Genomic DNA, 16,901 nt, shown 5'->3' on the forward strand with positions numbered 1-16,901 from the left:
TTACATGCAAGTGACAGGCTCCTGAGCCAGGGTGTCAGCCGGGGGCAGAGGCACGAGCTTCACGACAGGGCGAGTGAGCTCTCCATTGGCGGTCCGCAGGTCCACCACCCGTACTTGGCCGTCTTCTCCTGGGTGCAGGCGAGCGACTCGAGCGAGTGGCCAGCGCGAAGGTGGTGTAGTCTCGCTCTTAATTAGGTATAGCTGCCCCTCTCGTAAATTCCTGTCGGCCGTCCACCACTTCGGTCTCGGAGTGAGTTCCTGCAGATACTCTCGGGACCACCGTAGCCACAGGTGGTCCCTCATGTTCTGAAGGAGACGCCAGCGGCTCAGCCGATTGGTTTGAATGTCGACAGTTGACGACTCGGGGATTGCGTTGAGGGGTGCCCCGATGAGGAAGTGACCGGGGGTCAGGGCATCGAGGTCCTCTGGATCGTCAGTCAGGGCCTGGAGCGGGCGAGAGTTGAGACAGGCCTCTACCTCTGCGAGGAAGGTGGTCATCTCCTCGAAGGTGAGCGTCGTTTCGCCGATGACTCGCCGCAGGTGCCGTTTCATGGACTTCACCGCTGCTTCCCATAGCCCGCCGAAGTGCGGGGCGGCGGGAGGGTTGAAGTGCCATTGGACACCTTCGTCCGCTAAATGCCCGATGATCTGATGGACGTCTCGATTTGCTGCCTGAAATAGCGCCTTGAGCTGATTGTCGGCTCCCACAAAGTTGGTCCCGCAGTCGCTATAGACCGCCTGGCACAGTCCTCGTCGGGAGACAAAGCGCCTGAAGGCGGCCAAGAACGAGTCGGCCGAGTAATCACTCACTGCCTTAAGGTGGACTGCTTTAGTGCTGAAACATACAAAAACTGCCAGGAAGGCTTTGTATGCCTTGTGGCCTCGTCCCTTGGCCGTCCGAAGGAATATCGGACCGGCGAAGTCCACTCCAGTGTGGAGAAAGGGCCGATTGGGAGTGACTCTGGCCCGTGGCAGACTTCCCATAATAGGTTGCGGGGAGGCCGCCCGCCATCGGATGCATGGAAGGCATCGGTGTATTACGCCTCGCACAAGCTGACGGCCTCGAGGAATCCAAAACCGCTGGCGGACGATCGCTAGAGTGGCCTGAGTTCCCCCATGGAGAGAGCGACGGTGACTTGCGTCAATCACCAGGTAAGCCAGACGCGAGCCCGGCGGTAGAATGGCTGGGTGTCGCTGGTCATCGTCTAATGGCGCGTGCCTGATTCGTCTTCCAACCCGCAGGATTCCCTCAGCGTCCAATGACCGGGGTGAGTCGGCGAAGGTGGCTCCGGCCAGATACCGCCCGTCCAGCCCGAACATCGGAGAGCTCCTGAGGGTAGGCCACCGACTGAGCCACCCGGATCCACCGCGCGAGGGCCGCGTCCAGCTCCGCTGAGGTCAGCGCCGAGATGTCCGCCTTCGTGTCTGGTAGGGAGCGGTGCATCCTCCATCGAAGCATCCAGGCTGAGACACGCAGCAACCGTCTGAGTGAGGAAAACCGAAGAAGTTAATCGGGTTCCTGCGCGTCAGAGATCGCGAAACACCGGAGAGCCCTCTGCTCCGGGAGCTCCACATGCTCCGGGAGGCCCGGCTCCACCGGCCAGTCCGCTGAGCCTCTAGCGAGGAAGTCGGGCCCGCTCCACCATAGGGGGTGATCCAAGAGCTCCCTCGGGGACAGGCCGCGAGAGGCGCAGTCCGCAGGATTCTGGCCCCCCGGAACGTGGCGCCATTGAATGGTCGGGCTCGCCCTTTGAATTTCAGCGACTCGGTTTGCCACAAAGGTCGTCTACCTGGTGGGATGGCCGCGGATCCATCCGAGGGTGACCATGGAGTCCGTCCAGAGAAAGAAAGGTGCGGACTCCAGGCGCAGCACCATGCGCACGTGCTCGGCCACCTTGGTGAGCAGGCACGCTGCACTCAGCTCCAGCCGAGCGAGCGTGACCTGTTTCAGCGGCGCAACCTTGGTCTTCGCCGCCACAATTGACAGGTAAGGTTTTCCTGCAATCGTCACCCGGAGATATACCACGGCAGCATAGGCCCGCTCGGAGGCGTCCGAGAAGCCGTGAAGTTCGATGGTGTCCTCCGAGCCGTCGAGCCCGAACCATCGAGGGACGCGGATTTGCTCCAGCACGGGAAGCTCCTCCTCGAGGTTTGTCCAAGCCGCCGCGTCAGGGGGTGCCAGCGGGGCGTCCCAGTCAAGTCGCTGTAACCAAGCTGCCTGAATTAATAGTTTTGCTTTGATTATCACAGGTGCCAACCAACCCAGCGGGTCGAACAACCGAGCGGTCCGCGAAAGCACCGATCGCTTCGTGGGGGAAACCACGTCAGACTTCAGGTTGTGAGCGCGAAGTCATCACTCCCAGGGCTCCAGCGTAGGCCCAGCACGGAGCAGTCGTCCGAGGGGAGCGAGGCGCAGGCCGTTGGCTGCAGACGATGCTCGAGGGGAACGTCTTCCAGGAGGGCCTCGTCGTTTGCAGCCCATTTCTTGAGCGGGAAGCCGCCTGCCAAGCACAACGAAGCTACCTGCTCCCGGAGACGACGGCACTTGTCGAGAGTGGAAGCCCCGGACAGCACATCGTCCACGTATCGATCACTCTGCACCCCCTCGGCGCCCAGAGGAAACCGGCTCCGCTCATCCTCCGCCAGTCTGTCCATCGTCCTCAATGCAAGGTAGGGTGCATCCTTTTGCCCGTACGTGACGGTGTTTAATGCGTGCTCCAATTGTTTCCACAGGATCATCTGCAGGTGCCTGTCCGCCGGGTGCACCTGAATTTGCCGGTACATCTTAACGATGTCGGCAGTGAAGACGTATCGGTGCCGCCGCCAACGTGTCAGAACATCCGAGAGAGCCGGCAGCAGATTGGGTCCCGCGTGGAGGAAGTCGTTCAGTGAGTGCCCTGCCGCGGTGCGCGCGGATCCATTGAATACCACGCGGATCTTTACGTCGGATCCCGAGCCCTTCAGGACGCCGTGATGTGGCAGGAAGCAGGCGTTGACGCCCCGCTCGACTGCCGACGGCGTCATATGCCCGAGAGCGAGATATTTGTTCATGAAGTCGTGGTACATTACACGGAAGGCAGGATCGCGCTCGAATCGGCGCTCCATGACCTCGAGCATTCGAGACGCAGCGCGGCGCGTGGACGACAAGTCAGGCAGCTCCGACCGGACCGGCAGACGCACCTGATAACGGCCGCAAGGAAGGCGCTCGCACGTTCGCGCGAAGAAGTCTTCGCACTCCTGCTCGTCGGGGGTGAGCGGCAAGGGAGCGCGAGGCGGCTCCTCACATTCCCAGAACCGCCGAACCACCTCCGTCAGCTCATCAGTGGCAGAGCATTGGAGCGACGAAACGGCTAACGCCGCGTGACAGCCTCCGACCGCGCCCATGAGAATCCACCCGAGCTGTGTGCGTTGTGCGATAGGCTCCAAGGGCCCCCCGCGACGGAGGTCCGCTAGTATGATGCTGGCGTATGCTTCCGCACCAAGGAGAAGCTCGACGGGGTCCCGAGCACGGAACTCGGGATCGGCGAGAGTGAGTCCGTCCACATGCGGCCACGACCCGCTGCCGCTCTCGGCCGCCCCGCTGTACACGGACAGCTTCGGTAGCACTAAGGACGAGACGGTGAGAGTGTATTGTCCGTCACGCGACGCGAAGGTGACGGCAACTCGTCCTCGCGCGCAGCCCGTCCGGAGGCCACCCACACCGTAGATCGCGACAGACGTCGGAGTGCGCGGCAATCGCAGACGTTGAGCTAACGATTCCGAGATCAGACCCCCAAAAACGTTTTCCCCCGTCGATTAGCCCTTCAAGTAAATTTTGGGTGAAAAAATAAAATTGGGTTCCAAATGGGGGGTTTATGCGCATACGGTTTTTTTTTTTTTTCTGGGAAAACTTTTGAACCACCAACTTTTTTCCCGGGTTTAAAATTCGTGACCCCCAAACATTCCGCGTCGAATGACTATAAAAAAAAATTGGGTTGAAAAATAAAAATTGCCCCGGCTCCCCTTCACACCAAAATTTTTTTTTTTTTTAAACGGGAAAAAAGAAAAACCCCCAAAACCGTTTCGGCTGACTAAAAAACCCCCAAACCGAAACCAAATTTCGATTCCAATTAAGGGAAAAGTTTTCGATATTTAATTTGGCCCGGGTTCCCAAATTTTCTTTAAAGGTGGAAAAGGGGAACATAGGGCTAAAACCCGCGGAAAACCGCCCCCCGGGGGCGTTGCCGCGTCTTGGCTTTACCCAATACCCCTAAAACCTAAAAATGTTTCGGGCCGCCGGTAGCAAAAGGCAGTAAGGGGATAAGGGTCTTAAGGCAAAACCACCCGTTTTTTAAAAAATTACATATTTCTTATGCCCCTGCTTTATTTAAAATTTTTCTATCTAAGTATTAGGGTTGTTTAAAAAATTGTTGATGAAAAAAATTTAAAAAGAAACAAATTGAGAATGTGAATTAGAAAACATAGTATATATTGCCCGGGGGGGTTTATTTTATTAAAGATTTGGGAAAATTTAATGCATTCTTGCCCCTTTCAAATTTTTTTTTTTTCTTGTAAGGGTTAAATAAATGATAAAAAAATTTTTCCAAAAGGATCATCGATCCTTTCTTGGAGGGGGAAAAAACAATAACTTCTAAAAACAAAAATAAATAAATAAAAAATTTATAAAAATTTTGATTTATTAAAATTCAGCCCTTCTTAGCTTTAAGAGAAAGGGGGGTAAAACCCCGTTTAGCCCATTATAGATAAAAACTAAAATAAAATTTTAAATTATTATAACAAAAAATTGATTTTAAAAATTAAGATTTTTTTTCGTTTGTTAAAAATCTTTTAACTGAAGCATAACGTGTGCAGTTTACGCCAAAAAAGGAACGGCTTTTTAAAAAAACCGCGAGCGATAGTTTCGTTCAAAGGGATGTTTAGTTTAAAAATTATGTTGTTTTACAAAATACTGGTATTTGGAAAAGGGTTCGTTGCCCCCCCCCGAAAAAACGAAGGACCTTTGGGGAAGGGGGAAAAACTCGCGGTGTTTTCCCTTTCCCCTTCCGAGTGCGCTTGTAAATTTTTTATTTTTTTTCCCCCCCTCGTCTTCGTTTCCATTTTTATTATGGCCCGCCGTTACTCCCAACTCCATAAGAGTACATTGCTTTTTTTCAAATAATACATAAGAAAAAAGGAGATTTTTTTTTTTTTTCCTTGTGTTAAAACCCCAAACAGATTGATTTCGAAATCAAAAAGAAATTGTTTGGGGTGTTCTTTTTTTCCATCGGGGGCGAGTCCCTTTAACTTTTTTAAATTTATTTTCCAAGAAATACTAAATTTAAAGAAAAGAAGAAAAAAAAAGGTGGATCGTGGCGTTTTTTTTCCACCAAGAGACGGCAAACGTGTAACGGGGGTTCACTTTTGGCCCGTTTAAATAAACCCCTCGGATGCTCAAAGGTATTTGTTTTTACCCCATCCGGGGATTAAGGTGCCCCCCGAGCTAAAAATCCAAGAATAAAAAATTAAAATTTTACCTTGGGGAAAGTACGTAAAATTTTCTTTTAAAAAATTTAACCCAAAAAAAACTTTTGTTACATATTATTTTATTTTTGATTTTTTTTAAACATCTTTATTTTTTTAAAAAAGAAACGAAAACCGTAGAAGAAAATTATTAAACTTATCTTTATCGTGTTGAAAATTCATTCAATTTTATCGCTACGTGTCTCAACTTCTCTTGTTAAAAACAAAAACTAATTTATAGCTTTATGATTTTACATATAATTGTTAAATTTCAGTTTTGTCAGATGCGATTTGTGCGAGCTTATTTCGTGGAGCAAATATTTTGTTGCGTTTTTTAGAAAATGTTCATCCGATCATTAGCGAAGCGACGCGATCCATTTATATTCGATCACGAGGGACTGCGCAAATTTTCGCATTATTTGCGGATTTTATAATTTTATTGACAAGTATAAGATCTAAGATCTTTCGCATAACTGATTTACGATTAAACTTGCGCTTTATTGAGGCTCAGATGTACACCCGTCTGTATCACGTCAATAAAAATCTGGCTGCAAAACGTGTATGAATTCATTCATTTAGCAAAGGATGCGCGTTGACCTTAGAAGTGCACGTTGGAATTTCATCCGGAGGGAAAAAACTTTGTCGCATTTTTTAAATCTTTCTGATTCTCAAAATACATTCTTCGTGTATATTTTTTTGTGCAATGCTCATAATATTATTTGATTTTTGTAGATTAATTTTCTTTTCATGAAATATATTTTGGCAACTATGCCGTCTATAGAAAGAAATCTGTCGGACCTGTGCTAACTCGGACCACGTGCGTTTCTGACGTTTAAATATTAGTGAAATTCGGTTAGAGAGAGTGATTGAATTCTCTTAGAAAACAAAAAAATGACCTGTCTCGTTTTTTGATAGAAATTCGATAGAGATGCTAAATATTAATTTATTAGGTGCGTTCGGGAAGACGCTATTAGTGCTATTTGCTTATTTTATTCTTGTTTTACACCTGATGAAGCGATAAAGATAGAATGATGCAATAGCGCTAATAGCGCGCTTCCCGAACACAGCCATTGTGTTATAAATTCGACGTTCGCTTTTCGCGTGAGACTAGCTGGCATCGGCTTCCTATTTCGCTAAACGGGCCTTTTTCAGTAGGATACGTTTCTTTCATTATAATATAGAGAGGAGAAGAAGCTATAGGGATAGATACACATACATTTTGTACGACAATATCGGGGGTCTATCGTTTGTATAATACGATTATTTTTTCTCTGGGCCCGGAGCCTCGTCCACGATGACGATATCGCGGACACGGGATGTCTCCAGGATCGTGCTCCGATTACTTTGTACTAAGAATAATTTTGCATAAATTTCTTTTGTGCCTTTTATATCACATGTATTTTTCAAGCAAAGTTCATTTGTAGAATTTACGCGATGGAAGATATATATAAGGCGTACCGCGCCAAATCGGACACCATTTGGGTTTTGCATCTCCCATTTTTTGAAAATTTTTTATGTTATAGTATTAGTTGAAAAAGACCTCCATGATTTTTTTCAAATTTTTTGTCGAACCGTTTTCAAAATATCGATTTTTCAAAATATCGCCCATAACTTTACGAAAAATGGGCCAAAAAAATGGGACGTTTTTTTTCAAAATTTTTTTTTAAACACACTTAATAAAAAATATCAAAAAATATTTTCAAACTGTGTTTCTATAAGATTTTCAAAGGACCCCGCACAAAAACCTATGAAAATAGGTTCTCGGCGAATTTGTCTGAAACTTTGGGAAAATGTTGTTCATGTCATCTTGATCAAAAGTTCTCAAGGCAACAACTTTCTTTAAAGCAGAATTTTTGCTCCAAGAGACCTCAAAGATGGATATTTTATCACGCGATCACAGATGATTTCACCCATTCAGCTTTCAGAATAATGATTGTGTGTGTTTGTGTGTGTATTGCATAACCCATAAAACCTAATAACCTAATGTATTGATGAATAACAGTAATAACAGTATGAACCGTCGGGATTAGCGTTATCATAATATATATAATATATTTATGTGCGTATGCGTATCGTGCTCGTGCGATTGCGTGTGCGTGTGTATGAATATGTATGTTCAATTGCATTACGGTTTTATATGTAATATTATTTACTTTCGAGACAGTAACAATAAAAAAATAACATATATTTCATTTATATATGTATTTTTGTTTACATTTCTCAACATTTTATCAACGAAATAATAAACAGAGTTTTTTGTCCTAAATAACATTACCGTTTTTCTTTCTTCAAATATACCCTAGAATTCCAAAAAATCCTGATTTTACCATACTAAGTGTATACGCTACCCAGTGTACTAAGAGAGAGAGGGACAGCAATGAGAGAGGGAAAGAGGGAGAGGGAGGGAGGGAGAGAGAGAGAGAGAGAGAGAGAGAGAGAGAGAGAGGAATAAATGGGTGCATGCAAATTACATACATAGAGAAAGAAATAATAATACGAGAGATATCTGTCCTTGTCTAACGAGGCATCTGTACGACATATCTGTCAAAGCTCGTTCTTTGAAACGGCTTCATAGATCGCAAAATCCTTTTACAGGAGTAAAGTTTAGGTACTAATGAAAGGTGGGATTGTAAAATAATTAGTAATAATTAAAAAAAATGTAAAATTGCCTAACGAGATATCTGTACCACATGGGCCCGATTCTCTAACGAGAAACATATGCGCAAACACTGCTCTAACAGAAAGGCTGCAAATTGATTTGCTCTCTGTCGCACAGTTTTTAGCCAATAAGCTTGCAGCTTTTCTATTAGAGCAGAGTTTACGCATACGTTTGTAGATAGAAAATCGGGCCCCATATCTTTCAAAGCTCGTTCTTTGAAACGGCTTCATAGATCGCAAAATCCTTTTACAGGAGTAAAGTTTAGGTACTAATGAAGGGTGGGATTGTAAAATAATTAGTAATAATTGAAAAAAATGTAAAAATGCCTAACGCGATATCTGGTACCACATATCTTTCGAAGCTCGTTCTCTGAAACGGCTTCGTAGATCGCAAAATCCTTTTACAGGAGTGAAGTTTAAGTACTAATGAAGGGTGGGATTGTAAAATAATTAGTAATAATTGAAAAAAATGTAAAAATGTCTGACGCGATATCTGTACCACATATCTTTCAAAGCTCGTTCTTTGAAACGGCTTCATAGATCGCAAAATCCTTTTACAGGAGTAAAGTTTAGGTACTAATGAAGGGTGGGATTGTAAAATAATTAGTAATAATTAAAAAAAATGTAAAAATGCCTAACGAGATATCTGTATCATATATCTGTCCTTTCGATTGCTGTGTAGAAACCAAACAATGTAGCCAACCCCGAAACTGCCCACAGCTGCATGCGCCATCTCGCCATCTCTCGCAAGATCCGTGAACTACTGCTGTGACATAATTGCTGCTCTGCGTGAATATTTTTGTGAAAAATATACACGATCGTTTCAAAGCTCTCATTTTTATTTCAGGCTTTCAATCTCAATTTCAAAGGTACGTTATTGTTTGTGCACGTTTTCTGAAGGGTGGGAAAGTTTAATTTCGTACATATTACGTATACAACTGTTTATATCAGAAAATAAGGTTTTGAGGTGACTGCATTTTAAAATTTTTTTCAATTATTACTAATTATTTGACAATCCCACCCTTCATTAGTACCTCTACTTTACTCCTGTAAAAGGATTTTGCGATCTGTAAAGCCGTTTCAAAATGAGAGCTTTGAAATGAATTGTCGGTAATTTGGACGGCTTTAGCATCCCCTTAAATGCATTGGAGATCGCATCCCGTGCAGTCAATAAACCACCTAAATATTGCATATATCGAGTCTGCAAATAAGAATTAAAAATGTGGCAAATACTTTTATGACTTTTTTAAGAACTTTTTTACTGTTAAATTTTGATTCGCGAAAATCAAAAGTGTCGAAATATATATTACTCATTATAGAAATTTACAGGACTTATATAGAAATGTTGATAAAAATTTACTTTTTAAACTGTTTTTTAACTTAGCATAGCCTTCTCCATAGTGTTTGCAGGTCGTCGAAAATGGTTTATTTGCGACTAATATCATATTTTGCAAACTTACAACTTCACGATATTGATCCTCATCTATTGTTTCGAATTGATGAACTTCTTCAACAGTCTAAAGCGGTAGACAGCGAGGCAAACAAGGTCTCACAGGATATATTACTTGAGCAAGATCCACTTATTTCTTGTGTAACAAACTGAAACAAAATATCTGTATAATTTCTCAATAAATATTTTTTTAATTATTACAGTAGTAGTAGTAGTAGTAGTAGTAGTAGTATACTTTTAATATACAATCATTATAAATATAAATTATAAGAGTCAATTAAGATGGATGCTTACGGTATCTCTCTCTGAAAATAATTTTTCATATCTTGAAGATTCTATTCTGTTGAATATTTCTGAAATATTGAATATAACGCCAATATGGTTTAAATTGTAAATAAGTATTATTATATGTTTTTAATTAATAAATAATTAAAATTATATATTTACAGATTTACAGAACAGCAATTCGTAGATCCGTTATTGGTCATTAGCATATTATTACTACGTTTACGCGAGCGTTACTTCTGTAGTAACTTACATTACTCGTTTACGCAGAGTTAATTATCGTAAGTTACTACAAAATCCCGTTTACGCGAAGGAATTATCGTAAGTTACTATACAGAAGTAACGCTCGCGTAAACGTAGTATATATGTCTCGCAACTGCCCCATTAGCTTGAGAACTATTATATAATGTCGCGTATAATTAATTGTGTCTGTGTCATATATCTTTGTAATATCCGTTATTGTCTGATATATTATTAATGGTATTATAATGTTGTGTATTATAATTATTGTTATTGTCAGAGCAAAGAGATTCCGGAGGATAATTTATTATGTTATTTTGCGATTGGTGAACGGGAGATTTATTGTCATTTTGAAGTGGACAATATTTGTTAGCGCTTTCGATTCTTCTATCAATAGATAGGAGCGCGCGAGCTATCGACACGCAAATCGAAGTGTGGTTGAGTCGAGCGAGGCGGAAGAAGTTGATGTAATGGAAGATGGCGGAATACGCGTGTACCGAAAATTAGCCAAGCGCAAGGATTGTGTTCAATAAAGAAGTCATAGCATTCAAAAAGCGTATACTCATTAACAATATGAAGATATAGTAGTTTGTACAGAATGTGTCGTGTTTGCTTGAGATGGAACAGAAGTGTTATAGTGTGAAAGATTTTGATTGAGAGTTAAACAATGTATATATAGTCTTAGTGGATCTTTTTCTTTTTTGTTTAAATGGCACCCGCCTCTTGTCAATTTCTTGTTGAAAATGAGTGCACAGATTAATAGACAGATAGCCAAAGGTCCGGGTTGAGACGAGACCAGCATTTCTCACTGGCTTCAGCGCCATACCGTGTAGCGGCCAATGCAGTAACTACGTTCTTAAGATAAAGCGGGTCATGTTCGGACGAAGTCGCTAATAGTCGATAAGTCGCGTCGTTATTTTCTGTAACTCTTGTAACTATACAGTTTCTTTATCATCGTTATATTATCGTTGTGCAGATATAATATATGATAAAAAAGTTGCGCAACGACAATATAATGATAAAGAATTGTTGTTAATAGTTGTAGAATCAGAGCGCACTGATCTCTAAGCCGAGAACTCCGCATGACGTGTGTTAGAGAAGTTATATAATATTATTGTAATCAAAATTTTGTTAGAACTTTCAGCCCTTAAAATAAATTTGTTATGTCAATTGTAGTTAAAAAGATATTGATGATTAACATAGAGTCTATTGCATCAAAGTTGCGACTTACATAGACCATTAATTAAGAAACTATGAAATTTTTTTTGTTACACAATGTCTGAGAATTATTTTAATACTATAATCATGCGAGCAATTTGTAGACGATCAGGTAACGGAACTTAGTGCTCAGCGCCAACGGCTGGTCTAAGTTAATTATCGTAATTGTTTCACTGTTACAAATAAACTCAGATTTGGGAATATTTTGATAATATACATATATTTTCGATCATTTTAGTAACGAATATATTTATGCAGCAAATTTTTTTAGTGTTTGTGTCGACCGCGACGGTACTGTGTTCAATATATGTATAGTGGTATATTTAAATAAATGTTATAATCTGTCAATATTTTATCGTTATTTTAGAGCACTTAATTAGCACTTAATTAGCACTAAATTATAGTGTACTTGTTTTTTATGTAGGACCATTTTCTGATAAGGGGGAGGATCCAGCTTAATGGCTTCTGAAGCAAGCTGAACCCCCCATTTTTTACGCGATTTCCTGCTAAACGGTTCGAGCATCAAAATTTAAACTAGGGCACTTAATTAGCACCTAAATAGCACTAAATTTTTTACTTAGTGCAAACTTGATTTGCGCTGGTGGGGGGGTCCAGCTTAGAGGTTGCATTTTGACAACTAGATCTTAGCTCGGACTTGATGGCATTCTTATATTAAATTGATTTTAAATCTTAGAGAGTCCTATTACTATTATTATTACCCTGATGGAAATATTTTACTGAATATATTTTAAAATAAATCATAATTTTCTTTATAAAATCTAATGTAAATACTGTAAAATATAAGAAAAATTAAATTATATTGTTGAAAAATAATGACAAATTTGTTAAAATATTAGATATCAAGAAAGTTATTAAATTTAACTGAAATTAACTAAAAACTGAAATTTTCATAAAGATATCTATGGAATAATAATGAAAAGGGGGCAGTTGATAGTAGAATTTCATTATATTTTCAGTCAAATTTTTACACACCAGGGATAATTATTAAATTAATAACTTACTTTCTCTAGCTTTTTATTTATCACCACGATTCCAATCTTTACTGACAAATTTCTGAGTCTTTGCTCGTTTAGTTGCTTTTTGGAACTGAAGCATAGGACCTTCAATCGTTAATTTGAGAATTTAGCTGATGCTAATTCGAGTTTATAAGACTGTAAGTCTACTTTTTGTTGAGAATTACCACTTTTTTATGTCACAATTTTAAAGAATTCAATTTTTACTTAATATATAGATTTTTTACTACTTGACTATTACATAGGTTGACTTCGGAAAATTTTTTGACACGCAATGATTAAGGCCGTTCGCTTCACAGCCTTCTAACACGATTTTTCTCGTCAATAAACAAATAATTATTTTTAAAGTTTTAATTGTTAACAACTATCTAATTAAATTTATAGTTTGATCACGTATACATTTCGACTATTTGTTAATCGGTTTTTTGGGCTTTCAACTTGATATGGGTTCTTAATAACTCCATGTAATTTGTATACTATAATTATTAATATTAAGAAAGTAAAAACGACCGCTATGATTTAAATCAATAGAGAGGATAAATTCTATAATAAAAATGCTATAATTATTAATTAATGTTAATCTTATGATGCTAAACTTCCTTTTAATTTATTTCATTTCTCGACGGATTTTTTATGTAACGGGATTATCATGATGTATTACAGTTAATTAGAGAAATTTATTTGATTGATTGAAAAAGTCTCTGTAAAGCACGAAACGTCCCAGTTATTTTGACGGAATATTAAACTATAATATTTAGAATCCTGTTGTTCGGTTATTGGCTTTTGTTTTATCTAAAAATACGAGCTTTATTTACTTATATATTTTTTAATTTTTACATATTAAAATTATTGCAATATTAAAAAAACAAATTTTTTACATTATCTCTTGACGAAATAGACCACCACAGTAGTAAGTGGGTAGGTATGGGGCGTCAAAACAAACCCCCTCCACCGACCCCTCCTGCGCCAGGGGCGTGGCCAGACGGTCTGCCCACGTGACCTCGGAGCGCTCTGATTGGCTGCCGCGTGAGGGGTGGGGGTAAAATGGAGCGATTTGATTGGATACCCCATACCTACCCAGCGTTCTGATTGGATACCCCATACCTACCCAGCGTCTGATTGGCCCTCCCTCCCCCCTGAGGTGTTTAGTGTCTAGTAATTTTTTGGGGGGGACTGCACGTGGTGGAAAACTCAAAAATGGCGGATTTAAATAGAGCGTTTTAATTGAATACCCCATACCTACCCAGCGTCTGATTAGTTCTCCCGCCTAAGGTGTCTAGTGTCTACTGACTTTTTTTGGGACTGCACGTGGTGGACGACTACGAAACAAAAATGTCAGATTCAAAATAGTAATTAAATGGTGCGTTTTGATTGGATACCCTATACCTATCCAGCGTCTGATTGGCTCTCCCGCCTAAAGTGTCCAGCGTCTTTTTGGGTCTGCACGTGGCGGACGACGCTAAAATCACGCGATAAAATAGCGGAAGAGCCGGCCAGCGCCATTTTGGTGGGAGCACGTGGTAGACGACGCTAAGCTCGAAATAGGATAAGATGCTAAGATGCTAAAAACGGAAGGTGGATTTTTTAAGAGCGTTTTGTCTCGAGGGGAGGGGGAAACAGGTACGGACAGGTTCGCTTTATGACGTGGTGCAACTATTTTAACGTTAGAGAAAAAAGAAATGAATAAATAGACGGAGGGGGTTGAGAGAGAGAGAAGATACAAACAATGTTTATTACATAAAATAATACATTGATACAGTAGAATAAGTATTTTTTTAATTATTCTTAAAAGTGCACGCCTGAATATATATGGCAGCATTCAACATGAGGTTTTACGCATGCGCTTTTATTATAAAAAAATTTTTTATGAAATAATTTTACAATCAAGCGATCATTGCGTTCGCAATTGCCGCTAAACAGATTAAGAAACTGGCAAAGATTATAACCGCTACACATAAAATATAAAAATACACAGCAGTATTGTCCGCAAGTTTGAGAGAGCGTTCCTTGTAGTGTCGTGCGTGGTGTTCGTCTGGTAGTGTGAATCGTAATATTCGTAGTCTATTGTACTGAAACTAATTTTTATTCTTTTCGACGACGACACTCCACCGCGGTCTTACTGGAAACGTCTAAAGTGCAATGTCACCGTCAGCGTCCCGGATTCGAATGGTATATTTTTTTCGAGTTGATTTTTTATATCTATTTCAATCGTGCGGAAATTTGTTTTGCGTAATGGAATATAATGCAGCGGAGAGAAATGTTTCACCTGATTCGTTCCGTAAGCCTCCACGTGATTATAGCGGTATGTCTCGACCGGCACTATTCGGAAAAGAGGAGTTTGTACGTCACCTGTTACATAAGGCTCGCAAATATCGCAATAAACGAACATTTTATCTGGAATACCGCGCTGCAAACTACAAGGTTCACGACTATAGAAAGCTGTTTCGCGTACACCTTTACTTTCGTTAAAAAATCCAAGTTTAATATAATTTGCAGTAAACGGTTTTTTGGAAATAGGATAAATTGCGTTGCGCTTGGCATATAATTCGCCATAGTATACGGGATTATTGAGAAAAGCATGACCTAAACCGAGTATTTGTAGAAGAGTATCGGAAACGCTCATATAATGTATTAGATCGCATTCGCTTGCGTTACAGGTAATGTTGATGAGGATTTTTCCTCCAGTCTGTTCATGTTGATCCAAATAAAAGTGCTAGTCAGCTTGTTTGCATGTTTCATTAATCGCCGAGATAAGTTCTCTGGTATTTTTGTAAAGACCGTACCATATTTGTGCCTTTCCTCGCCACTTGTGCTTCTTTTTCCCCCGGTTTAGTATCGAAGAAGTAGATTTCATTTTCTTGATAGCGCAAGTGTGAAAGAGTACTTGGAAATTGAATCTCGCTAAGCGCGACTTCCCATTCGCCGTGTAAGTAAACAGTTTGAGGTAATTCCGTAACGAATGACGAGGTTCTATTTTCCGGGAAATAGCGCATACTGCTATTGCTCGGAAGAACCATGAGAAATTGATCGTCCCTCATCTTGAGGAAGAGAAGTTAAATTCGAAGCGGGGATCCAAGTGTCGAACTTGCTGAGATAACCGCGCCAGCTAACTAACACCTGTTTATTAGCGCCGCGTCCCCTGGTCTTTATCACGCGATCGACGATAAACTCTTCTTCCCGCAAGTTTTTCTCAACTCTAGCTAATTCCTGTTCATAAAAAATACCGTCTATGACCTCATCCGCTAAATCGCTCAGTTCGTACACGCGTGGTTTTCGCCACTCGAGAACGCGGTGAATTCGAAATATCTCTTCACTCCACCTCGCCTCGTATCCTTTCTCGAAGGTAGCTTTTGCTCTACTGACGCGAACGAGTTCTCCGACGCTGTATTTAGCTTTTTGCGCGCGTTTCATCTTTTCGCTTTTTCTCCATCGTCAAACTATATTTTCGCGCGCTACACGAGCGTTTTCTCTCGTAACGACAGCCGGTTGCATTCTGATGGAGGAATGACGGGTGTGATTGTAAGCGCTTACGATATCTTGCATAACATCGACGTAGCGCCGCGTATTTTTATGTGTAAAATAGCGCCACATTTGCTCCTTCAACGTTCTGTTGAAGCGCTCGACGACGGCAGCTTTGATATCCGGATTACGGGTCACGCGAAAACGAATGTCGTTTTCTTCCAGAAACTTTTGCAACGGACGTCCGATAAATTCTTTACCTTTATCCGTTTGTAAGTATACCGGTACGCGCCCGTCGCTTTTCGAGAGCACGCGCTGGAAAGCTGTCGTCACGCGCTCACTTGTTTTGTCTCGTAGCGGTTCTACCCAGACATATTTACTAAGCACGTCTATAATCACCAGAACATACGAATATCCGTCGTTATAACTTTTGAGATTTTGGAGCTCGATCAAATCGGTCTCCCACAGATCGTCGATATTCGACACGTTGTAATGCAACCGTGGAAATTTTTTGCGCAATGGACGTTGCAACGTGTAAGCGTCTTGCGTTTCGAGCCAACGCGTGACTTCGTTACGGGAGAAATTCGGTTTAGCGGCGCGCGTCAGATTATCCGTTGCCGAATAGCCCGCGTAATGTTGCGGATCGTAGTAGAATTTTTCAAGTTCCGTCATTTCTGTTTACTCCAATCAAAGTAAGCGTCTTTTCTTCGCCTGCTGCGAATCAACGGTACTTTTCGGTGTCTCATCCGACGGTGTGGAACTCCTGAGAGGTCGAAATGTCGCGATATTCGAAGAAGAACTAGCGGATAATAATTCCTTATTTCTCACTAATATCGAGGGGACGTTTAAGACGCGAAGTAATCGTGCGAACTGAAGTCTCCCCGTTGCTTTCACGGTTTTTCTTTCGCGCATAGCCTCATCAGGTCGTCGATATTCGAATCTTTTATAACACTGCCGTCTATTGTGACGACTCCATCTTCGTTCCAGCTAATTCTACTTGAAACTGTTTTATCGAACAAATACTTTAACAATAAGCGAGCATTCGCGCGATAAGTTTT

The 16,901-nt window shown here is 41.7% G+C and overlaps 2 protein-coding genes and 1 long non-coding RNA gene across 3 annotated transcripts in view; 1 reads left to right on the forward strand and 2 right to left on the reverse strand.

Moving 5' to 3' along the window:
* LOC143895306 (uncharacterized) lies at nt 1-984 on the reverse strand. The gene has a single exon (XM_077402347.1). It carries the CDS (start codon nt 982-984, stop codon nt 1-3), a length of 984 nt encoding a protein of 327 aa, XP_077258473.1.
* Nucleotides 985-2,012: 1,028 nt separating this feature from the next.
* On the forward strand, nt 2,013-3,762 carry LOC143895307 (uncharacterized). Its single transcript, XM_077402348.1, has 3 exons — nt 2,013-2,149; nt 2,251-2,670; nt 2,734-3,762. The coding sequence occupies exons 1-3, from the start codon at nt 2,073-2,075 to the stop codon at nt 2,768-2,770; spliced, it is 534 nt and encodes a 177-aa protein (XP_077258474.1). The 5' UTR covers nt 2,013-2,072; the 3' UTR covers nt 2,771-3,762.
* A 5,787-nt stretch (nt 3,763-9,549) lies between these two features.
* LOC143895289 (uncharacterized) overlaps nt 9,550-16,901 on the reverse strand; it is a 35,380-nt gene continuing 28,028 nt past the window's right edge. The window contains exons 2-3 of the long non-coding RNA XR_013256270.1: nt 9,902-9,960; nt 9,550-9,756 (exon numbers count right to left, since the gene is read on the reverse strand). This is a non-coding gene — a long non-coding RNA (uncharacterized LOC143895289). The remainder of the gene's footprint in view (nt 9,757-9,901; nt 9,961-16,901) is intronic.

This window comes from Temnothorax americanus, unplaced genomic scaffold, assembly GCF_048541705.1.
Source record: "Temnothorax americanus isolate GAGA-0224 unplaced genomic scaffold, ASM4854170v1 Scaffold150, whole genome shotgun sequence".
Taxonomy (NCBI): Eukaryota; Metazoa; Arthropoda; class Insecta; order Hymenoptera; family Formicidae; genus Temnothorax; species Temnothorax americanus.

What these genes read in the sequence shown, in the direction of transcription:
- LOC143895307 (XM_077402348.1), top strand. Translation starts at nt 2,073, where the DNA reads ATGGTGTCCTCCGAGCCGTCGAGCCCGAACCATCGAGGGACGCGGATT. An exon ending in ACGGGAAGCTCCTCCTCGAG is followed by an intron (nt 2,150 to 2,250) that starts GTTTGTCCAAGC and finishes TGATTATCACAG; the next exon opens with GTGCCAACCAACCCAGCGGG. An exon ending in TCCATCGTCCTCAATGCAAG is followed by an intron (nt 2,671 to 2,733) that starts GTAGGGTGCATC and finishes TTGTTTCCACAG; the next exon opens with GATCATCTGCAGGTGCCTGT.
- LOC143895306 (XM_077402347.1), bottom strand. Translation starts at nt 984, where the DNA reads ATGGGAAGTCTGCCACGGGCCAGAGTCACTCCCAATCGGCCCTTTCTC.